Below are 25040 nucleotides of genomic sequence, written 5' to 3'. Positions count from 1 at the left end.
TCAGCGAATGCAGCTTAACACGTGGCTGCGAGGCAGGTGCAGGAGGGAGGGCTTCAGATATCTAGACCATTGGGATATCTTCTGGGGAAGCTGGACGGGTTGCACTTGAACTGGAGGGGCACAAATGTCCTGGGTGAGAGATTTGCTTGTGTGTATCAGGAGGGTTTAAACTAGTTTGGCAAAGGGGTGGGAATCAGAGCTACACATCTGAGAGGGGGACAATTGTAGATGGGGCAGTGACAGGATGCAGTGAATCTATTGGGAAGGTTTCTCACGGGATGAAACAAAGGGATCGGTTAGTGTGTCTGCTTTAACGCAAGGAGTGTCTGAAATAAGAGTGATGAACTTAGACATGGATCAGTACTTGGAACTATGATGTTGCGGCCATAATGGAGATGTGGAGATGTGGGTTTCACAGACGTAGGAATGGTTGCTAGATGTTCCAGTGTTTAGAACATTTAAAAAGAACAGGGAGGGTGGAAAAAGAGAAGGGGATGTCACATTGCTAATCAGAGAGTGCATCACAGCTACAGGAACGAAGGTTGTTGAGGAAGGTTTGTCTACTGAGTCAGTATGGGTGGAAGTTAGGAACAGCAAGGGAACAGCCACCTCATTGGGGGTTTTCTACAGACTAGTCGAGAGATTGAAGAACTGATAAGCCGGCAGATTCTGGAAAATGCAGATGTAGCAGGGTTGTTGTTATGGGTGACTTCAAATTTCCCAATAACGACTGGAACCTCCTTAGTGCAGATGGTTTGGATGGAGCTGTTTTTATTAGGTGTGTTCAGGAGGGTTCCCTTACTCAGTATGTTGACAAACGGATGAGGGGGGAGGCCATTTTGGATTTGGTGCTCAGCAATGACCCAGCACAGGTGTCAAATCTCGCGGTGGGAAACATTTTGGTGACAGTGACCACAACTGCCTCACATTTACCATTGCCTTGGAGAGGGAAAGGAGCAGTTACCAAGGGAAGATATTTAATTGGGGAAAAGGAAATTATGACGCTATCAGACAGGAGTTGGGAAGTACAGACTGGGAGCAATTGTTCCATAGAAAGGGCACAACAGACATGTGAAGACTGTTTAAGGAGTAGTTGTTGCAATTTGTTCCTCTGAGACAGGCAAGAAGGGGTAAGATTAAGGAGCCATGGATGACGAGGACAGAGGAGCTTCTCGTCAAAAGGAAGAAGGCAGCTTATGTGAGGTGGAGGTAGCAAGGATTCAGCACATTTTTACAGGATTACAGGCTTGCTAGAAAGGAGCTCAGAAATGGACTGAGGAGAGCCAGGAGGGGTCATGTGAACGGTTTGGCAGGAAGGATTAGGGAGAACCCAAAGGCATTTTACTCATACATGAGGAATAAGAGAATGATCAGAGAGAAGGTTGGGCCGATCAGGGATAGCATAGGGAACTTGTGCATGGAGTCTGAGCAGATGGGAGAAGGCCTAAATGAGTTCTTTGCTTTGGTTTTCATTAAGGAAAGGGACCTTGTTGTGAATGAGAACTTTGAGGGGCTGGGATATTGATTGAACAGATCAAGATTGATGAAATTGATGTGCTGGAAATTTTGGCGAACATTAAGATTGATAGGTTTCCAGGGCCAGACCAGATCTATCCTAGGTTGCTCCGGGAAGTGAGAAAGGAGGTTGCTAAGCTGCTGGTGAAGATTTTTGCTTCCTCACTCTCCACAGGAGTCATACCAGAGAATTGGAAGGAGGCCAATGTTGTTCCTCTTTTCAAGAAAGGTAATAGGGAAATCCCTGGCAATTACAGACCAATCAGTCTTACGTCTGTGGTCAGCAAGGTTTTGGAAAGAATTCTGAGGGATATGATTTATGGCTGTTTGGAAAGCATAGCGTGATTAAAGGCAGTTCAGCATGGCTTAGTGAGGGGCAGGTTGTGCCTAACTAATCTTATTGAGTTCCTCAAGGAAGTGACAAGACAGGTCAATGAAGGTCAAGCAATAGATGTGGTGTATATGGACTTCAGCAAGGCATTTGATAAGGTTCCCCATGGTAGGCTTATTCATAAAGTCAGGAGATATGGGATACAAGGAGGTTTGGCAACCCGGGTTCTGTTGGCTGACAGAAAGCAGAGAATGGTTGTGGATGGAAAGTATTCTGCCTGGAGGTCAGTGTTGAGTGGTGGCCCGCAGGGCTCTGTTCTTGGGCCTCTGTTCTCTGTAGTTTTTATAAATGACTTGGATGAGGAGATTGAGGGGTGGGTTAGTAAATTTGCAGATGACACAAAGGTTGAAGGTGCTGTTGATAGTATTAAGAGGTATTGCAGGCTGCAGCACGACATAGACAGGATGCAGAGCTGGGCTAAAAAATGGCAGATGGAGTTCAAACTGGATAAATGCGAAGTGATGCATTTTGGAAGGTCGAACTTGAATGCTGAATATAGGATTAAAGAGGGATCTTGGTGTTCAAGTACATAGATCCCTCAAAGTTGCAACCCAAGTGGATAGGGTTGTTAAGAAAGCATATGGTGTTTTGGCTTTCATTTACAGGGGGATCAAGTTTAAGAACTGTGAGGTTTTGTTATAGCTCTATAAGTCCCTGGTGAGGCCACACTTGGAATATTGTGTCCAGTTCCGGTTGCCCTACTATAGGAAAGATACAGTGGCTTCGGAGAGGGTGCAAAGAAGGTTTACCAGGATGCTGTCTGGACTGAAAGGCTTGTCTTATGAAGAGAGGTTGACGTAGCTTGGACTTTTTTCTCTGGAGAGAAGGAGGAAGAGAGGTGACCTGATCGAGGTGCACAAGGTAATAAGAGGCATGGATAGAGTCAATAGCTAGAGACTTTTCCCCAGGGCAGGATTGACTGGCACGAGGGTTTATAGTTTTAAGATATTAGGAGGAAGATATAGAGGAGACGTCAGAGGTAGGTTTGTTACACAGAGAGTTGTAAATGTATGGATTGCATTGCCAGCGGTGGTGGTAGAAGCAGAGTCATTAGGGACATTTAAGCGCCTGATGGACATGCACATGGACAGCAGTGAATTGAAGGGTGCGTGGGTAGGGTTATTTTACTTTACATTAGGATTAACCCTCGGCACAACATCATAGGTCAAAGGGCCGGTTCTGTGCTGTACTTTTCTATGTTCTACATCCCTGAACACTACGGGCAATTTAGCATGGCCAATTCACCTAACCTGCTCACCTTTGGATTGTGGGAGGAAACTGGAGCACCCCGAGAAAACCCACGCAGACACGAGGAGAATACACAAACTCCACACAGACAGTCACCCGAGACTGGAATTGAACCCAAGTCCTTGGTGCTGTGAGACAGCAGTGCTAACCACTGAGCCACAGTGCCGCCCATGACAATGTCCTGACTAATCCTTGTTCATTGCTATCTTAAAATTTAAGGAGTTGTGATCACTGTTTCCAAAATGGAGAATGGAGAAGTCAACCAAGAGAATCCCCTTGCTCCTTTTTGAATAGTGCAGAAGATCATTCCTGCCCACATCAGAGAGTGAATTGGCTCTCGGTTTCACTTGAACAATGCAATATGGCACTCCCTTTGCCACTCGTGCCAACTTGTAATTACGTTCCTGGATTGGGCTTGAATTTATGCCTTTCTAACTCTGAGGGGAAAAACTTCCAATTCACCAAGTCCAAGGCGAAGACCTAGCAATAAGAATAAAGAAAGCTGGAAAAACTCAGCCGGTCAGGCAGCATCGGTGGTAAGAAACAGAATGAACACTTGAAGTCGATGGCCTTACACCAGAACCTGGTTCCTGCTTTCTCTCCACTGATGCTGCCTGACCTGCTGAATTTTTCTAAACTTTCCTTTATCATTATTTCTGATTTCCAGCAGTCACAGAACCTTGCTTTCTCTTGAAGCCAAGCAATGTTTGTAAACAACAGTTTGTCAATGTGGAGCACAGCACTACATTTTGAACCTGCTATTTCATTTAATGCTAAAAAATATATCACTTCTTGATGTACTTGGCAGTTTTGCATCCTTGGAGTCAAGGTACATTACTGATTGAAATACAAATAGAAATAAATACAAATTTTAAAACTGATAGGGTATAAAACATCAGCAACATTGGGAAGCTGAGAGTGAAGACAGTAGAACTGTAATGTATAGTATGGGCAGAAACAGCAGTTATTGGTAAAAGATATACATCCGTTTTTACATCCTGTAGGTTGAAGCACACAACTTGCTGTCGCGATAGGCACATTCCAAGGCTCGGTGCTATGGGCTGAAGGATGCATTAAGGTTTAGGGCAAGCACTACAAAGATTCAAAAGAACAAAGCCATCTGGTAAATCTCTAACCCCATAATGTAACATAGGGCTGAACATCTTATAAAATCCCTCAAATTCTATACTTGACATTAAATGCATATTATAAGCATAACCTGTAATTACGTCCACCACTAAAGTAAGCAGATATAGTTTTTTCCCCTGTTTATAAGCATTAGTTATAAACAGCCTGGTTTCAACAAAACTTGGTACAGAGATAGGGAATGACTAGATCAGAGTCCTTGAATATTATGCAAAGTTCGTTTGCAAATTCCGTGGCTAAAGTGTACTTTTCAGAAAACAAACTTATTATCCCCATAGGTGCAAACACCAAGTCCAAGTCTGTAGTTTAGCCAAGTATTCACTCAATGCAAAATAATTAGCTAAACTGGAAAATATTTCGAGTTCAGCTGAGATCAACTTGCATGGAAAATATATCACTCGATTTATACTGGAGTTGAGGGAAAAGGAAAGCTGATCTTGATATAAGTGCAAACAAACATTTGGAAAATCATTCCAAGGTGAGAAGAAAATCAGTGTTAATCAGACAAGAAAGCTACAATTATCATATCATCACGTGTTTACTGTTCTTTCACATACACTTTCTCCAGCTCTCGGTCCATGTCTGAATCTATGAGAAGTTCTGCCTTATTGGGAAGAATTCCTGCAAAAACAACAACAAAATTAGACACAAAGGTCTCAGAAAAATCTGAAGTTAGGAACTGATTAAAATTGTGACAAAATTCCAAACATTTTCTTCACATTTATCACCTTCTTCAGGGATCACCTTTTCCAGAGCAATTACAGATACAACCAATGCTGGCTAAGACCACTAATAAATTAATGCATTTTTAGCAAATGCCAATGAACAGTTATTTCTGACAACAATATTACCTTGAAATGCAATTTCAGGGAGATAGAGCTTTAAAGGTAAGCGTGATTCTAGTTTTTCACACGGAGTGTAGTCCATTATTTCTTGGATTACGGTTCAACTAAACCCATCTCAAAACAATATTCCAGACTAAAATTTGTTTATAGGTCACTCTGAAGATGCTGAGTTCTGACAAAGGGTCATCAGACACAAAACACTAACTCTGATTTCTCTTCACAGATGCTGCCAGTTTGCTGAGCTTTTCCAGCAACTTGTTTTAGTTCTGATTTACAGTATCCGCAGTTCTCTCGGTTTTTACACAGAAGATGTTATCCCATACGACAAGTGTCCTCATTTCAACAGAAAATTAAATCCAAATACAGGGCCAGATTTTCTGAGGAGTGGCAATCATGGTCAGATTGTCATTCCAAACCTATTTTTTCACAGGAAATTCTGAGGATGTGATGCACATTTTCAATCCAACTGTGTCCACATAATAAGGGATAGTTGGGGAAAGCAAGCTTTGACCTCTTTGTCATGACAGTAGTTGTCATTTTCTATGATCTAAATGTCCAATAGCTCCTGTGAAAGAGTAAATATATCAGGAAAATATGAGATTGGGGTGTAAGGCAGGAAGGGGGCCAGGCTGGTATGCTGCCAGATGGGTAAGGTCCAGGACACCAGGCAAGTAGGGTGCCAGTTAAGTAGGGTGCCAGGTACCTACCAGTGGATAGGATGCCAAGCTGACAGGTGAGTGAGTATCATGGCACAAAGTGAGAAAGGTGCTGGGTAAGTGGTTGTGTGTACAGAGCAAGTCAGACTATGTAACTCGGCAGGAAGCTGGGGGATTGTTGGGTCCTAGGTGGTATCAGGTCATTGGGGGGGTAGTGGGGGAGCTGAGTATTGAGGCATCAGGTCTGGCAGTAGAGGTATGGAGGTGAGTTAGTGTTGTGTCCTGGGGAGAGAAGGGAGTGTCATTTGATTGGCAGGGGAGGCCAGTCAGTCCCTGGGGAAGGGCTGATGCTGGGTTCCAGAGAGGAGTCATATCTGAAGGAAGTTGTCAGATCACAGGATGTACAACGTCTGGGGGGGATGTGTGGTTGAGGTGAGGGGGTAGGAGTAATAAATGATAAGTTGGGTATCAATTTGATAGTTACCCAGGAGCTGGATGAGATTTTTAATTGATTGACATTGCCTGGGTAACCATTAACTGAAGTCGAACACCCAAATTCCCTGATTTAAATGGATACTTTCAGAAGATTTGAGGCTCAGGAGAAATGTCCATCAGAATCTTCAATTTCCTATACAATTTCCTCAGAAACTGCTACTGTTCCACGGAGTCCTGATGCACAATGCCAGTCTGTATTGCAAAAAATAACTATCCTGTGATTGGAAAGTTCAGCCAGGGTTTCACAAAGTACTAGACTAAAATAAAATTGGGTAGTTATTATAACTTACATAAATTCATTTTATGGTTTTAAATTAAATAATTTTGACGAATGATGATTTCATCTCATGTCCATCTCCCCTGAGATAGTGACAGTATAGGCGAAAGTGAGGACTGCAGATGCTGGAGATTAGAGTCAAGATTAGAGTGGTGCTGGAAAAGCATAGCAGGTCAGGCAGCATCCCAGCAACAGGAAAATCAACGTTTCAGGCAGGAGCCCTACATCAGGAATGAAGAAGGGCTCCTGCCCAAAATGTTGATTTTCCTGCTCCTCGGATGCTGCCTGACCTGCTGTGCTTTTCCAGCACCACTCTAATCTTGACTCTGATAGTGATGGTATAATTGAATGGACATCCAAGTGTCTTTACTCATAAATGGATGATGGACGTTACTGTTCGGGGCACCATAGCTTACCCTGATCTATGGCTCATTTCATACCCGTGTACACAGGTGGTGTGTGCACGGTGTTATGGACTAGGCCAGACACCCTTCAAAACATTTCAAGAAAGTAGCCTGGACCCTAACTTTGCTCATTGTTTTAAGCAGGTGTAACGTGGATACTCCAGGAGTGATGCAGCTGGGCAAACCACTTAGTTTTAAACAAAATAGAATTTATTTGCAAGGGTGACACAGTGGCTCAGTGGTTAGCACTGCAGCCTCACAGCGCCAGGGACCTGGGTTTGATTCCAGCCTCAGGCGTCTGTCTGTGTGGAGTTTGCACATTCTCCCTGCATCTGTGTGAGTTTCCTCTGGGTGCTCCAGTTTCCTTCCACAATCCAAAGATGAGCAGGTTAGGTGAATTGGCCATGCTAAATTGCTGATAGCGTGCAGGGATGTGTAGATTAGGGGCATTAGTCAAGGGAAATGTAGAGTAATAGGCTAGGGGAATGGGTCTGGGTGGGTTACTCTTCGGAGGGTCAGTGTGGACATGCTGGGCTGAAGGGCCTGTTTCCACACTGTAGGGATTCTATGATTCTATTACTGACTGAAGCACAAACAAAAAAGAACATAAAATAGAATAACCTAAGCTATCCAAAAACCCAACAGATTATCCCAATTTAATGATGCTGTTCCAAATACTTGCAACAATCCCCATAAAGACCCTTTGACAAAAAAGGTAAAATCAAACACAGGGTCCTACAGAAGAGAGAGAGAGAGATGACAGAGATGTTCAGCATGGAACACCTTCTCCCATAGAGCTGTTTCTTTGACCAGTAGCCTCAAAACTGACTGACTGCTTTCTCTGAACAGCTAAAACCAAAGCAAACCAGACTGGAGAACTGGCCACTCTGGATTAATGGCACTGGAAGAGCACAGCAGTTCAGGCAGTATCCAAGGAGCAGCGAAATCGACGTTTCGGGCAAACTCCCCTTTCATTGTACAAATGTTTTTTTTAACCTTAAAAGCTTCCCCAAGTAGATTAACCCAGACATTTCAAAACTTGCGTCTTTACGGCCTCCTAAAACAAAAACCAAGGACAACCTAACATTGTTAAAGGAGCAGCATCATCATAACAATTCTTTAAATAATTATCAGTGAAAACAGTGTCAGATGATTTTGTTCCCCTGAAGAAAAAGGTACTTGTTTTGCCTCCTTGCATTTACACGGGTCTATCACTAGATGGCACTGTAACCTTCCAAATGTATTTACCTTTCACCAGTTTCCAGCCACTCTCGCAGCTCAGATACATGTGGTGCATGAAAAACCAACTGTCCTCTGAGCATTGACCATTGATTATTTCGGTGTTACAGTGGGTGGCCTTGGCACCTGCCCCATTCCCCTAGATTCTGGTGGTAAGCTTGGGCTGGCTGGAGGCAGCCACTCTCTTTTGTGTGACCACTGAAAACACACCAGCGGGACACACAATATCCAGCCTCAAGTTTTTAAAACACTCTCCCAAAAGAACTAAGCCAGTAAAGCCACTTAATGAGCTTGTTTTTTTAAGCAAGAGTTTGCTTTATTAATTAAAAAATATTAATTAAAAGTATTACACTTTCAAAAAGAGAAAATATCTGAAATACTGAGACATGCAGAGAGGAAAATGCAACACAAGTTCCAGACGAGGGGGGAGCTTGAGTTGGATATCAATGCTCATTGACGATTTGTCAGGATAACTGAGTGATCTAAGGTGCCAGACTCACCGAACGTCATTCCTGCTTTGCCACTCTGAGCTGATTCTAGAAGATGTGATGGCAGAGTAGTAATGACATTGGTCTGGTAAACCAGAGGGCCAGGCAAATGCCCTGGGGGTAAGAGTTCAAATCTTACTAGGGCAGCCAGTGGAATTTAGATGCTGGAATTGAACAGGATCCTGCGTTGCAGTGGTTCTAGGCCAGTGCAATGTCTCAGAATTGACCCACAAAGAGACTTTCCTGATGCAATAACCTGCATTCAAGATCATCCCTATGAGATTCTCCCCCTGGGGCAGGGAAAGAAGTGCAAGCAAACGGTTTACAAGTGCCCCCCACAAGGTCTCATCCAGGGGGATGATGGGGCCGAGGGTACAGCTTACTTACAAAGGCTGTTGCACAGGTACCCCTTTGCCAGAGCAGCCTCTGTCACAGGGCCTAACTCTACAGATGATCCACTTCTGGAGGAGCCACTGAGGTGGATCATGAGGGAGCCCCATGAAAGGTGGATTCCAGGACTACCTGCTGCAAACCCTTCCCTTGGAAAATGCCCTTGATCCTGGAAGGGGACCAATCAGCTGGGACATAGCTGGCATCCACCCTTTACCTCTCTGTGCCACTGGTGGGAGGGTTGCTCCTGCACCCCCTCTGAGTAAGTTGCATACGGTTCTTCATGGAGAGTAATCACTCTCTCAGTGGTGTAGCTCCTGCACTTGAAGCGTTGAACCTTGTGGAATACACGAGATGGACCGGCCCCTTCATTCTCATGATCCTGCACTGCCGCAGGCAGCTCTGACTCCTGAGTGTGTGTGCCACGCCTGTTCTTCGGCCTGACATGTAGCTCCTGAGACTCTGCATCAACATCCTGTTGAGCAGGGCTGTGCCTGTCCTCCATCCTCCAGGCAGGTGAAGGGTCTGGCCAATTCTGATCGTCTTCCCTGTACACTCTTGCCCTGATGTTATGTGCACTTTACCCTATATCGCTCTCTCCCTCTCTAATAATGTCATGGACCCACTGAGCACTATGAAGGGTGCGTAGGAAAGAAGTGACCATATAAGTTCTGAGGTCTCTTCCTTCTCCATTTCCTTAGGTGGACTCCTCCCTGTCTCCTGTTAGTCTTGGGGGAGACAGATTGGGACAGCCAACATATTCAAACCCTGCTAAGAAATGAGATCTCATGCTTTGGCAGCATGTTGCATGGGAGTATTGCCACACCAAGTTCTGAGTCTGAAAACACTGTCTGCATCACTGTGGCTTGGCCTGGTCAGAGGTGTTGAAGAGTGTGGTATTGGAAAAGCCGGTCAGGCAGCATCCAAGGAACAGGAGAATTGACGTTTTGATCATAAGCTCTCCTGCTCCTCAGATGCTGCCTGACCTGTTGTGCTTTTCCAACACCCCACTCCTCAACACTGATCTCTGGCATCTGCAGTCCTCACTTTCCCCTGGTCAAAGGTGTGCCCATTAAAAAGTGCCACGGACAGAATTCACGGACTTTTCCTGCTCATAATCAATGCTCGTATGCAAGTATTGTGTGTTTATTTAGCCTCAGACAGATTGCCACACTTAATTAATTTCAGTTTTTTGTGAGTCTCTTTTTAAAACAAAGCCAGACTATTTATAATTGCACACTTGCCCTGGACATCTAAAACTCAATGTCTCACTTATCCATTTCAGAATGATTATGATGTGCTCAAAGATTAGATACAGATGCAGGTAAAATAATGTAATTTTGATTTATGATTATCTCAGTCTCTTTAGGTGGCATGTATCTAATTTCTTAGGTGAGTGGACGCTTTAGTTGAAATAAAGATCTTGGAAAGCTGAGGATTCTAAGCAAACTGTGAGGTTTCTTGTAGTCAAATTTCCATGAAGGTTTTGCAGGTGAAGTTGAAGTTGAAGCAGATTTGATGAGGATTGGGAATGGTGAGGAGGGGAATGTGCTTCTCCTGATTTAAAGGCATAGTTGCTTATTACCTTGGCTGTTTATTTGATCTGCAGCTGTTCAATGGTTTTCTGATGGAACCCTCTCTCCACACAGTAGCTTTCTGCTGTTTTAAATGTACGTGGAAGAAAAGGTGACCCATTACAAGTCCAAACTCCTTTTCCAAATAAAGAAGCAGAGTCATTAGGGACATTTAAATGACTGCTGGACATGCACATGGACAGCAGTGAATTGAGGGGTGCGTAGGTTAGGTTATTTTATTTTAGATTAGGAATAATCCTCAGCACAACATCTGTGCTATACTTTTCTATGTTCTACATTCTAAACTAGATTGGCAGGTACACAGGGGATACAGGAGGTTACTGAAGATTGAGATCCTCAACAACAGGGAGTCAAGTGTGAGGCTCAAAGGAGATATCAGAAAGAGTAAAGAGAAGAGGTCTGGCTGGAACATGACAGGAAGCAAGGAATGCCTGTTGGAGTAAACTGCATTTACTTCAATGCAAGAGGGCTGACAGGCAAGGCCGATGGCTCAGGGCGTGGATAGGTATGTGATGCGGGACAGAGGTGGTGAAAAGAAGTGAGGGGGAGTTGCATTCTTGATTAAGGCAAGTATCACAGCAGTAATCAGAGATGAAATGACTGAAGCATCATCCAGTGAGGCTTTGTAGGTGGAGCTAATAAATAAGAAGGGGATGGTGATACTATTGGGGTTGTACTATCGGCTCCCAAATAGTCAATGGGAATTAGAGGAACAAATGTGCAGTGAAACTGGGGAGACTTACAGGAGCAATAGGGTTGTCATAGTTGGGAATTTAAATTTTCCTAACATAGACTGGGACTGCCATAGTATTAAAGGCTTAGGTGGGGTAGAATTTGTTAACTGTGTTCAGGAAAGTTTCCTCAAGTAGTACGTAGCAGTATATACTCGGGAAGGGGCAAAACCTAACTTCCTCTTCAGAAATAAGGCAAGTCAGGTGACTGAGGTGACAGCGGGGGAGCACTTTGGGACCACTGACCATCGTTATATTAACTTTAAGGTAGTTTTGGAGAGGGGGAAAACTGATCCACAGGTTCACGTTCTAAATTGGGGCAAGGCGAATTTTGATGGAATTAAACAGGAGCTTGCAGAGGTTGATTGGAGTGGTTTGTTTGCAGGCAAGGGGACCTCCAGCAAGTGGGAGGCCTTTTAAAAGTAAGGTAGCCAAAGTTCAAGGTCTATATGTTCCTGTGAGGGTGAAGGACAAGTTTGGCAAGAATAAGGAACCCTGGATGACAAGAGATATTGAGGCTTTGACCAGAAAAAAGGTATGGCTCAAGTACAGTCAGCTGGGATCAAGGGAATCTCTGGAGGTACATAGGGGTTACAGGAGTTTACTGAAGAAGGAAATCAGGAGGGTGAAAAAGGGGCAAGAGATAGTCTTGGCTGAGAAGACCAGGTGAATTCAAAAAGGTTCTTTAAATATATTAAAGGAAAAAGAATAACTGAAGGTAAATAGGACCCCTCAAGGACCAAAATGGACATGTATGTGTAGAACCACAGGAGATGGGTGAGGTCCTCAATGAATATTTCTCTATATTTACTTTGTAGAAAGACACAAAGACTTGGGGAGGTTAGTGGCCATATCTCTGAGACAATCTATATCATAGTAGAGGTGTTGGACGTATTAGAATGTAAAAAGGTGGATAAATCTCATGATCCTGACCAGATATATCTCCCACGCTATGATCTCCCATGCACAAAGCCATGCTAACTACTTCCAATCAAACCCTGTCTTTCCAAATGCATGGATATCTTACCTCTCTGAATCTTCTTAAGTAACTTAACTGCTACAGATTTTAGGCTTAATGGTCTATAGTTCCCAGGTCCTGGAGGGTAGCAAATGTTGTGCCCTTATTCAAGAAGGACTGCGAAGGAAAACCTGGGAACAATAGACCAGAAGCTTAACATCTGTGATGGGTAAGTGTTGAGACACAGGGTAAACTCTCCTGCTTAATTTAACCTAACAACACAGAAAAGATTTATCCCGCGCTGTAATCTGTGAAACTTTGATAGACTGGGAATTAGTTAAAGTAAAAGTAACAACTTTATTTCTTAAATTAACTAACAACTATTTACAACTCCTTCCGCTAACCTATCTTTTACTTTCCCTTCTATAATACTAGTCTGATAAAAAAACCCTGATTAAGATTTACCAAAATTGAACTTTTCAAAAACGAGCCAGATGTCGAATCTTGTTTTCTGCTTCTTAGGGATTTCTGTTCGATAGGTTACTGATCAATAAAGGTACCTTTAAGAGAGCTATTCTCTGGGCAGTTTGCAGATGTTGTTGGCTTGGCAGTTCTCCTCCCAACTGTTCAATTTGCCCTAGTTTTACACCTAAAGCATCGGATTGTGTCATTGGCTTTTAAGATTGTCAACATACTCAATTCAAACTTGATATGGAATTTGGGGGTTTTTTTGGGTATAATTTAAACTGATTGGCCTAATTCGAATCTGTTTTTGTCTCCAGGCAACCACCTACACTAACTTCTGGACCAAAAGGTTACATTATATTTTTTTTAAATACTTGATGCTGTCAGGTAGTTCTGTTGCTTTTAACTCTCTTAAAGGTACAGTACACCCACATCTTCATAACATAAGTTACTTGAGATGATTTGGAGGGATAAGATATACATGCATTTGGAAAGACAGGGTTTTAGATTAGATTAGATTACTTACAGTGTGGAAACAGGCCCTTCGGCCCAACAAGTCCACACCGCCCCGCCGAAGCGCAACCCACCCATACCCTTACATGTACCCCTTACTTAACACTACGGGCAATTTAGCATAGCCAATTCACCTGACCTGCACATCTTTGGACTGTGGAAGGAAACTGAAGCATTCGGAGGAAGCCCACGCAGACACGGGGAGAACGTGCAAACTCCACACAGGCAGTCGCCTGAGGCGGGAATTGAACCCGGGTCTCTGGCGCTGTGAGGCAGCAGTGCTAACCACTGTGCCACCCATGCCGGGTTTGATTAGAAGTAGTCAGCACCGCTTTGTGCATGGGAGATCATGCCTCACAAATTTGTTAGAGTTCTTTGATGAAGTGACCAGGAAGGTTGACGAGGGGAGGGCTATGTACATAGTCTGTATGGATTTCAGTAAGGCTTTTGATAAGATTTCACATGGTAGGCTGCTCTGGAAGGTTAGTTCGTATGGAATTCAGAGGGAGCTGGCAAATTGGATACATAACTGGCTTAATGGTAGCAAGCAGTGGATAATAGTGGAAGGATGCTTGTTGGACTGGAGGCCTGTGACTAGTGGAGTGCCTCAGGGGTTGGTGCTGGGCCTGTTGCTGTTTGTTATCTATATCAATGATTTGGATGAGAATGTACAAGGCATGATTAGTAAGTTGGCAGATGACACTAAAATAGGTGGCATTGTGGACAGCGAGGAAGGTTATCAGAAATTGCAGCAGAACCTTGATCAGTTGGGGATGTGGGCCAAGGAATGGCAAATGGAGTATAAAATAGATAAGTGTGAGGTCTTACATTTTGGAAAGTGAAATCAAGGTAGGAGTTTCATGGTCGAATGGTAGGGCCTTAAGGAGTGTAGTGGAACAGAGAGGCCTTGGAGTTCACATGTATGGTTCTCTGAAAGTGGAGTCACAGATAGACAGGGCAATGAAGAAGGCTATTGGCACACTGGTCTTCATCAGTCAAGGCATTGAGCAAAGAAGTTGGGTAGTTATACTGTAGTTGTACAGGATGATAGTGAGGCTGCACTTGGAGTATTGTGTTCAGTTTTGGTCACCTTGCTATGGGAAGGATGTCATTAAATTGGAATCAGTGCAGAAGAAATTTACAAGGATGTTGTCTGGACTCAAAGGTTGAGTTATTGGGAGAGGGTGGACAAGCTCGGAATCTTTTCTTTTGAGCTTTGGAGACTGAGGGGGACCTTACAGAGGTGTATAAGATCATGAGAGGCATGGATGGGGTGAATGCACTCAGTCTTTTTCCCAGGGTTTGGGACTTGAGGACTAGACAGCATCAGTTTAAGGTTCGAGGGGAAAGAATGGTACGCATATGGAATGAGCTGCCGGCAGAAGTTGTTGAGGCGGGTACATTAACAACATTTAAAAGGCATTTGGACAAATACATGGATAAGAAAGGATTAGAAGGATATGGGCCAAGTGCAGGGAAATGGGGTTAGCACAGGTGGATAATTTGGTCGGCATTGACCAGTTTGGGCCAAAGAGCGTGTCTCTGTGCTGTAGGACTCTATGACTATGTCCTGCCCCCTTCCCACATCCACTATTAATTGGGTAGTGAATGTTTCTCCATGTCACTTCCATTTTAAAATAAAACCATGTATTGGTTGAGGGCTTGATGTTCAGTAATGAAGAAACTGCAGTCATTTTGATCCACGTCAGGGTGGTATGTGGTTTGGAGAGGAACTTGAAAGGAGAAGATGCAGCTGATATTCAGCAAGCACAGTTTGTTTGAAATTATGAAACACAGTAAGTTTTAAATATTGAACAACAGTTTTGCAGTGCACACTTGCTCATGGTTTTTCTGTTAGATCTTCATTCTGGTTGTTAAATTCAATATTCCAGTATCCTTATTTGAAAAATATATGAACTGGAAATCAAAATAACTTTTAATCAATCGCATAGTCAAAAGACTATCCATAACATCAAAAAGGTACTACTACATGCGTTTATTGTTATCATTTTTATTTTAAATGCATTGGCCTCCTTTATATTATTGTAGAAGTCAGGTGCAAGAATTATGTTGCAATGATGTCACTATGATATCATTACCTTGCCAATGATGTCACTATGTTACCAGATTCAGTATCCAAAATCCAGATTTCAAAAACAAATGCAGTCTCTGTAGGAACCAAGTGGTGTTGGTATAAAGTATTTCAACACTTATGGTTGTTGTCATGCCTTGGGCACTTCAACCATTTTAAGCATAAAACACTTTACCCAACTGCTCTTTTCAGTGAGGCAGACAAAGGGACACAGAATTTGGTTTGCGCTTACTTATTAAAAGCACGATGTGAGCATTTTCCAAATTCCCACAATATTTACTGTTTATTTAGATCTATCCATCTGAGAAAGGATATTACCTATACTGATCCATATGTTTGAGCTGGGCTGTTGGAATCGCCTTTGTCTCTGACAAAGGGATGGCTCTCTTCTGTCAAGGTGGATCTTGCAGCTCAGGGCGGATCTTCTCCTGGGTCTTCTTGAGTTGTTGCCTGGTCTTCTGCCAGGATGTCTTGCAGCAAGTCATCCCTGTGAGATTTCAACAAGTCTTACACTGATCTTTGTTGAGTCTTCACTGACTCTTCACTGAGGAGGTGGCTTCCAGACGCGTGTTCTTCTCTCAGACCTTCCAGAATGTTCTGTGGCCTTTGGCCAATGGGGTCATGAGCTGGGATCAAATCATCCAGTGGGATCACACCAACACTCTTCACCATTGCCATGTGGAAGATGTAAAGTGCACATACTCAGGCAGTCAAAATGCCAGAATGTCTAATAGATACCTCTCCAATACACAACCCTCTGGCTGAAATTTTGTCACCTCGTTGATCTTGGTTTCCACTGTTCTCTTAGCCCAGAAACTGTTGGCTGCTATTTAATTTAGTTTAGCCAATTTTCTGTCAGGCCTGATTTCTCTAGCCGAGTCACAAGTTAGAATGTCCAATTTTGGGCCCATAGTCTTTTAACCACAAAGTCTCAAAAACTACATTTTTGTCCTTTAACATGTATTATTTGGGGTGGCAATGGCCTAGTGATTCTAACACTGGACTGTTAATCCAGAAGCTCAGGTAATATTCTGGATTCAAATTACACCATGACAGATGGTGAAATTTGAATTCAATAAAAATCCGGACTTAAGAATCTAATGATGACCATGAATCCATTGTTGCTTGTCAAAAATACCTATCTGGTTAACTAATGCCCTTTAAGGCAGGAAACTACCAGCCTTACTGGTCTGGCCTACAGTGACTCCAGACCCACAGCAATGTAGCTGACTCTTAATTACTGTCTGGGCAATTAGGGATGGGCAATAAATGCTGGCCCAACCAGCAGCACCTTCATTCGTGAATGAATTTTTAAAAAAATTCTATGATACAATTGTAATTTCAAATTTCTAAAAGGTGACAGCCATAAACAACTCCACTGTGATCAGTACTCTTCACAACTCTTGTTTCCAAGCCACCTAATTATATGCTTTCAAGGCAACATCATCTTTATGCAAGATTGAGTTTCCATCTGTTTGATTTCTAACAATGGCAACTACAAGATGGAAATGACAGTGTCACCGCAATGGTAATCCAGAGGTCCAGATTAATGTTCTGGCCACCAGTATAGTTCATGGAAATGAAATTCAATTACAAAAATCTGGAAAATCAAAGGCCCTTCCTACCTTGATTATACTGTCTTCAATCCTATTCTATCAGGCTGAAGTTACAAAGATTTGAATAGATTCAAGAACAGCTTCTTCCCCACTGTTATCAGACTTTTGAATGGACCTCTCAAACGTTAATTCTGCACTCTCACTCTCACTCTCACACTCTCTCTCTCTCTCTGTGCACCTTCTTTGTGGTTGCAACACTATTCTGCACTCTGTTCTGCTGCCCTGATGCACTTTGTATGGTACAATCTGCCTGTGCGGTACACAAGACTTTTCACCGTATCTCGATACATGTGACAACAATCAATCAATCAATCAATCAATCAGACTCTGCAGTGATAACAATCATCAATTGTTGCCTGATTCATTAATGTTGGTTTAGGGATTGAAATCTGCAGTCTTTACCTGGTTTTCTCTTTATTAAATCCAGACCCACATGGGTGCTGGGGAAAAATAAGCATGACCGCTGATCGGCGGTACTGTGGGGGAAAAGGAAAAAAAGAAGAGGAGAGAAAAACAGAAAATAAAAGAAAAGAGAAGAATAAATCCAGACCCACTGTCTTTTAACTTCCCCTTCCATCCAGCTCAAGGGCAGTAATGCTGGCCTGCTCAATGATGTCAATATTTCAAGAAAGAATCAAAGTAAAAGTCAAAATGAATTGGTTTCAATCTTGAATTAGTAAATGACAATCTTTAACAGGCTTTTTAAATTGAGGAATGTAGCATGTTATACACTAAATCATTGTTTATGGCCATATCACAATGATGCTCCTCTATTAAGTTTAATTTCTGCCCCTGATGGGCAGCTTTTAAACTATGTGGATAGTAAGCCATTGAATGGTGGAACGAGTGGAGAGTGTTAATAAGTGGGAGTGGTCATCAACAACAAGCTTTCTTGGACCCTTCATGGTTACAAAGGCCCAACAATGTCTCTTCTTCCACAGGCAGCTGAGGAAATTTGGCATGACGGAGAATACTCTTCCCAACGTTTATAGAACACAGAACATAGAGAGGTATAGCACAGAACAGGTCCTTCGGCCCACAATATTGTGCCAAGGATTATTCCTAATCTAAAATAAAATAACCTAACCTACGCTCCCCTCAATTCACTGCTATCCATGTTAATGTCCAGCAGTCGGTTAAATGTCCCTAATGTCTCTGCTTCCACCAGCACAGCTGGCAACGCATTCCATGCATTCACAACTCTGCATAAAGAACCTACCTCTGACATCCCCTCTATACCTTCCTCCTAATATCGTAAAACGATGACCCCCTCATGCCAGTCAATTCCGCCCTCGGGAAAGGTCTCTGGCTATTGACTCTATCCAAGCCTCGCATTACCTTTTATACCTCAATCAGGTCACCTCTCTTCCTTCTTTCCAGACAGAAAGATCCGAGCTTAGTCCAGCTCTCTTCATAAGACAAGCCCTCCAGTCCAGGCAGCATCCTGGTAAACTTTTTTTGTGCTCTCTCCAAAGCCTTTCCTATAATAGGGCAATAATATTCCAAGTGTGGTCTCACCAGGGACTTGTAAAGCTGCAGCAAAACCTTGTGGCTCTTAAACTCGATCCCCCTGTTATTGAAAGCCAAAACAGCACATGCTTTCAACAATCCCATCCACTTGGGATCTATGCACTTGAACATCAAGATCCCTCTGTTCCTCCACAATGCCAACAGTCCTATCTTTAATCCTATATTCAGCATTCAAGTTCGATCTTCCAAAATGCAACACTTCGCATTTATCCAGGTTGAACTCCATCTACCATTTCTCAGCCCAGCTCTGCATCCTGTCTATGTTGCACTGCAGCCTGCAATAGCCCTCAATACTATCCAAGGCACCTCCAACCTTTGTGACATCAGCAAATTTACTAACCCGCCCCTCAACCTCCTCATCCATGTCATTTATAAAAACTACAAAGAGCAGAGGCCCAAGAACAGAGGACACCACTCAACACTGACCTCCAGAGAGAATACTTTCCATCTACACCACTTTGCCTTCTGACAGTCAACCAATTCTGAATCCAGATAGCCAAATCTCCTCGTATCGTATATCTCCCGTCTTTATGAATGAGTCTACCATGGGGAACGTTTTCAAATGACTTGCTGAAGTCCATATACACCACATCCACTGTTTGACCTTTGTTGACCTGTCTCGTCACCTCCTCAAAGAACTCAATAAGATTTGTGAGGCATGATCTGCCACTCACAAAGCCATGCTGACTGCCTTTAATTACTCTATGTTTTTCCAAATAGTCATAAATCCTATCCCTCAGGATTCTCTCCAAAACTTTACTGACCACAGATGTAAGACTGCTTGGTATGTAATTGCTAGGAATTTCCCTATTACTCTCCTTGGAAAGAGGAACAACATTCACCTCCCTCTAATCCTCTGGTACGGCTCCTGTGGAGAATGAGGAAGCAAAGATCTTCGCTAGCGGCTTAGCAACCCCCTTTCTCACTTCCCGGAGCAGCCTAGGATAAATCTGGTCTGTTCCTGGGGACTTATCAGTCTTAATGTTTGCCAAAATTTCCAGCACATCAACTTCATCAATCTTGATCTGTTCAAGCCTGTTTCCCAGCTCCTTAAAGTTCTCATTTACAACAAGGTCCCTTTCCTGAGTGAAAACCGAAGCAAAAAACTCACTTAGGGTTTTCCCTATCTGCTCAGACTCCACGCACAAGTTCCCTACGCTATCCCTGACCCATCTCACCTTGTCCCTGATCATTCTCTTATTCCTCACTTATGAGTAAAATACCTTTGGCTTCTCCCTAATCCTTCCTGCCAAGCCGTTTTCATGCCCCCTCCTGGCTCTCCTCATTCCATTTCTGAGCTCCCTTCTAGTAAGCCTGTAATCCTCTAAACCTGTGCTAGATCCTTGCTTCCTCTACCTGACGAAAGCTTCCTTCTTCCTTTTGACGAGAAGATCCTATGTTCTCGTCATCCAAAACTCCTTAATCTTACCCCTTCTTGCCTGTCTCAGAGGAACAAATTTGTGCATCACTCGCAACAACGGCTCCTTAAACAGTCTCCACATATTCTGCCGTTCCCAATCTGTACTCCCAACTCCTTTTCCCCAATTAAATATCTTCCCTTGGTAACTGCTCCTTTCCTTCTCCAAGGCGATGGTAAATGTGAGGCATTCGTGATCACTGTCACAAAAGTGTTCTCCCACCGCGGGATCTGACACCTGTCCTGGCTCATTGTCGAGTACTAAATCCAAAATGGCCTCTCTGCTCATTGGCCTGTCTACATACTGAGTAAGGAAACCCTCCTGATCACATGTGACAAAAATGGCTCCATTCAAACCATCTGCACTAAGGAGGTTCCAGTCAATATTGGGAAAATTGAAGTCACCCATAACAACAACCCTGCTACATCTGCATTTTTCCAAAATCTGCAGGCTTATTAGTTCTTCAATCTCCATACTGTGATTAGGTCTGTAGAAATACCCCAATGAGGTGACTGCTCCCTTGCTGTTCCTAACGTCCACCCATTATGACTCAGTAGACAAGCCTTCCTCAACAACCTTCATTTCTGTCGCTGTGATGCACTGTCTGATTAGCAATGCTACACCCCCTCCTCTTACAGTCCTCGAGTCATAGAGATGTACAGCATGGAAACAGACCCTTTGGTCCGTTCTTCTTAAACATTCTGAACCCTGGAACATCTAGCAACCATTCCTGCCCCTGTGAAACCCATGTCTCTGTTATGGCCACACCATCATAGCTCCAAGTACTGATCCATGCTCTAAGTACATCACTCTTATTTCTGACACTCCTTACGTTAAAGCAGACACACTTTAACCGAACGCTTTGTTTCATCACGTGAGAAACCTTCCCGGTAGATTCACTACATCCTGTCACTGCCCCATATCTAACTACCCCCTCTCAGATATGTAGGTCTGGTTCCCACACTCCTGCCAAACTAGTTTAAACCCTCCCGAACCAAACGAGCAAATCTCCCACCCAGGACATTAGTGCCCGTCCAGTTCAGGTGCAACCCGTCCTTCATGTACAGGTCCCACCCTTCCCCAGAAGGTATCCCAATGGTCTAAATTTCTGAAGGTCTCCCTCCTGCACCAACTGGGCAGCTACATGTTAAGCTGCACTCACTGCCTGTTCCTCACCTCGCTATCTCATGGCACTGTAGCAAACCTGAGAACACTACTCTACTCGTCCAGCTCTTCAGCTTATAGGTGCACCATCGAGAGCATTCTGTCTGGATGTATCACTACTTGGTATGGCAACTATACCACTCAAGATCAGAGATGGTTACAGAGAGTGGTGAACTCAGCCCTGGACAATCACAAAGGCCAACCAACCATCTATAGAATTCATCTACCAGACCCGCTGTCAAGGAAAGGCCGCCAGTATTCTCATAGATCTATCCCACCCTGGCAATGCTTTTCTACAACCTCTACCATCGGGAGGAGAAAGTGAGGTCTGCAGATGCTGGAGATCAAAGTTGAAACTTCATTGCTGGAACAGCACAGCAGGTCAGGCAGCATCCAGGGAACAGGAGATTCGACGTTTCGGGCACAGGCCCTTCTTCAGGAATGGCCTGCATCCAGGGCAGCATCCAGGGCACAGGCCTGAAGAAGGGCCTGTGCCCGAAACGTCGAATCTCCTGTTCCCTGGATGCTGCCTGACCTGCTGTGCTGTTCCAGCAATAAAGTTTCAACTCTACCATCGGGAAGAAGGTACAGAAGCCTGAACACATGCACCAGCCGGTGTCAAAACAGTTTCTACCCTACTGAATGGACACATAAGCTTTAGCATTCACCTGTACCTGTGTTTTTTGTTTTTGCCTGCTGTTTGACTATTATTTACATATCTATGCTACTTAACTATGTGATCTGCCTGTATTGCTCACAAGGCAAAGCTTTTCACTGTACCTCGGTACATGTGACAATATATTCAATTCAATTCAATTCAATACAAATTATGAAAGCATCCTTTGCAACTGAATGACTAGAAACAACATTCATTGTCCTACATTTTCTGTTTTTAAATGGTCTGTCTATTTTTCTGCTCAAAACATGTATTTGGTTATATCCTATACCCAATACCCTGTAAATAGTTACACCAAGTTGTAATATGTCTATCATCTAGAGCTTTTTCTTTAATCTTGTTGAAACTGTTTCCATAACAACCCAGATGTCTCTTGCAGGTGGGAATTCATCAGACAATTTTGACAGACTGAAAAATGACAGTATTTAGTTCAGCAGAAGAATGCAGTTGACACATTTATTGTCAAACTATCCTTACAAAGGGCAGGGTGTTGGCTAATAGACTGACATTTTGAAATAGGATTTTCAGATGAGAGAGTTTGCAATCATGGGAAATATTTTTTTTAAGGCAGGGGTCCCACTGAAGAGCTTGAAAGCAGGGTGGTGGCAGGTTCTGTGGAAGGAGAGGCTGTGAGAGTGCTCTGCAGGATCTGCAATTGCGGTCAAATATTTACCTGTCCCTATCAACGACAGTTACCCATCCCAGAAGATGCTGGTCAGTCAGCGGGGCTGTGCAAGAAGAAAACATCCTCTCAAGCAGGTGCAGGGGGTTTGTGGAATCTGTCTGACTTGCTCCCCATGACTGATAGTGAGAGTTTAGTGATGGCATCATTCCCTCTTCGGAGTGCACACCGCAGAGCTCGCTAAGAAACTGTCAGAGTTTAACTGGCAGTAACCCATATTGTGGCGTTAACAGGCAGTCCACTCCCTCTCACCATTCCGCACCATTTCTTGGCCCCTTGCCTTTCAGAGTAAAGATTAGACTGGTGCTGGAAAAGCACAGCAGGTCAGGCAGCATCCAAGGAGCAGGAAAATTGATGTTTTATGCAAAAGCCCTTTATCAGGAATGAGGCATCATTCCTGATGAAGGGCTTTTGCCTGAAACATTGATTTTTCTGCTCCTCGGATGCTGCCTGACCTGCTGTGCTTTTCCAGCACCACTCTAATCTTTACTCTGATCTCCAGCATCTGCAGTCCTCACTTACTCCCTTGTCTTTCAGCCTGTCCCAGAGGGGGATGATAAAATTCAGCCGTAATTTCAAGCAAATATTCAAAATTCGATAATGTCAAGAAATAAAACCTTTTCTTTGAGATGTCATGACTGTGAGAAATCTAAGTCTAGCCTGGGTTACAAATCTTCGATCACCAAAGGAGTTTACTTGAGTACCTTCTTTATCCTTCAATGTCCAAAAATGTTTCAGTGATAAATACAAGAATATATAAATCAGGAGCAGGCACAAAGCATTGCGCCCCTCAACTTTGCTTTGTCATTTGATAAGATCTGTTGTGGCCTCAACTCCACTTTACCGTCAATCTCCTGTCCCCTATGAGACCCTTGTCAGTCAAGAATCGACCCATTCAGCCTTAGATAATCAATGATCCACTCTTCATCTCTTGCTGAGGAAGAGAATTCCACACACCCAATGGGTTGGTGGGGGGGCATGGACCTAACAAGGGAGTCACGGAGGGAATGGTCTCTGCGGAACGCAGACAGGCATGAAGAAGGAAATATACCTTTGGTGGTGGGGTCTGATTGTAGATGGCAGAAATGGTGGAGGATAAAGCACTGTATCCAGAGATTAGTGGAGTCGAAGGTGAGGACTTGGGGGCGGTTCTATCCTCGTTGTGGTTGGAGGGGTGGGGTTGAATGGCAGAGGTGCGGGAAGTGGAGGAGATGCGCTAGAGGGCATTGTTGATGACGTAGGAGGGGAAATTGTGCTCCTTAAAATAGGAGGCCATCTGGGATATCCAGGAGTGGAATTGCTCCTCCTGGGAGCAGATGCAGTGGAGGAGGAGAAATTGCAAGTAAGGGACAGTGTTTTTACAGGGAAGGGGTTGGAGGGAGTGGGTGAGAAGGTGGGATGTGTAATCAAGGTAGCTTTTGGAGTGGGTGGGTTTGAAATATATATCTGTGTTGAGTCGGTCGCCGTAGATAGAGTTGGAGATGGTCCAGGAAGGAGCGGAGGTGTAGGAGATGGTCCAGGTGGACTTAAGGTCAGGGTGGAAAGTATTTGTGAAGTTGATGAACTGTTCAACCTCCTCATCGGAGCAGGAGGTGGTTCTGATACAATCATCAATGTAGCAGAGGAAAAGGTGGGGAATGGTGCCAGTATAACTGCAGAAAGTGGACTATTCCACATATCCTACAAAGAGGCAGGCATAGCTGGGGCTCATGCGGGTGACCATGGCTACCCCTTTGGTCTAAAGGGAGTGGGAAGATTTGAAGGAGAAGCTGTTGAGGGTGAGGACCGGTTTCGCCACTCGAATGAATGTGTCGGTGGAGGGGGACTGGTTGGGTCAGCAGGAGAGGAAGAAACGAAAGGCTTGGAGGCCTTCGTCACGGCAGATGGATGTGTACAGGAACTGGATATTTGTGGTGAAGATGAGGTGTCAGGTGTTGGGGAAACGAACGTCATGGAGGAGGTGGAGGGCATGGTGTCCTGAATGTATATGGGGTGTTCCTGGACTGAGAGGGACAGACAGTGTCGAGATATGAGCAGGCAGACATAATAAGTTGACTGGGGCATTCAGGTTTGTGGATTTTGGGGAGGAGGTAAAAACGGGCGGTGCGGGGTTGCAAAAGAATGAGATTGGAGGCTGTGGATGGGAGATCCCCTGAGATGATGAGGTTGTAGATGGTCTGGGAGATGATGATTGGTGAGGTCATGGTTAAGGGGGCGGTAGGAGGAGCATGAACAGCCAAGTGGAGCACAGCAAGTAAGATGACTAAGCAATTAACCTGTTTTGGTGGTATACAGAGAAGACTGACCAGGAAACTAGACAACCCTCAAATTGTACGACCTTTTAAACGCATCTGGAAGGGCGGCTATGGTCTTTGACAATACATCATTCCTCCAGATCTACACCAAATTGTAAATCAATATATAATGCATTCAAGCCCAAGAGTGGTCTTGAGCAAACAACCTTCAGATTCATAATAAAAAGCCAAAGAATTATGCATGCTAGAAA

General features: G+C 43.8%; 1 protein-coding gene across 4 annotated transcripts in view; it reads right to left on the bottom strand.

Moving 5' to 3' along the window:
* cstpp1 (centriolar satellite-associated tubulin polyglutamylase complex regulator 1) overlaps positions 1 to 25040 on the bottom strand; it is a 368165-nt gene that overhangs the window by 5273 nt on the left and 337852 nt on the right. For all 4 annotated transcript variants that reach the window (XM_043705470.2, XM_087996319.1, XM_043705472.2 and 1 more), the window contains one exon: positions 4858 to 4921. In XM_043705470.2, the coding sequence (XP_043561405.2) occupies positions 4858 to 4921 (64 nt within the window). The remainder of the gene's footprint in view (positions 1 to 4857; positions 4922 to 25040) is intronic.

This window comes from Chiloscyllium plagiosum, unplaced genomic scaffold (genome assembly GCF_037043375.1).
Source record: "Chiloscyllium plagiosum isolate Xiang-an unplaced genomic scaffold, Cpla_swu_hap1 HiC_scaffold_18, whole genome shotgun sequence".
In the NCBI taxonomy this organism is placed as follows: Eukaryota; Metazoa; Chordata; class Chondrichthyes; order Orectolobiformes; family Hemiscylliidae; genus Chiloscyllium; species Chiloscyllium plagiosum.
This window is presented reverse-complemented; position numbering and strand designations above follow the sequence as displayed.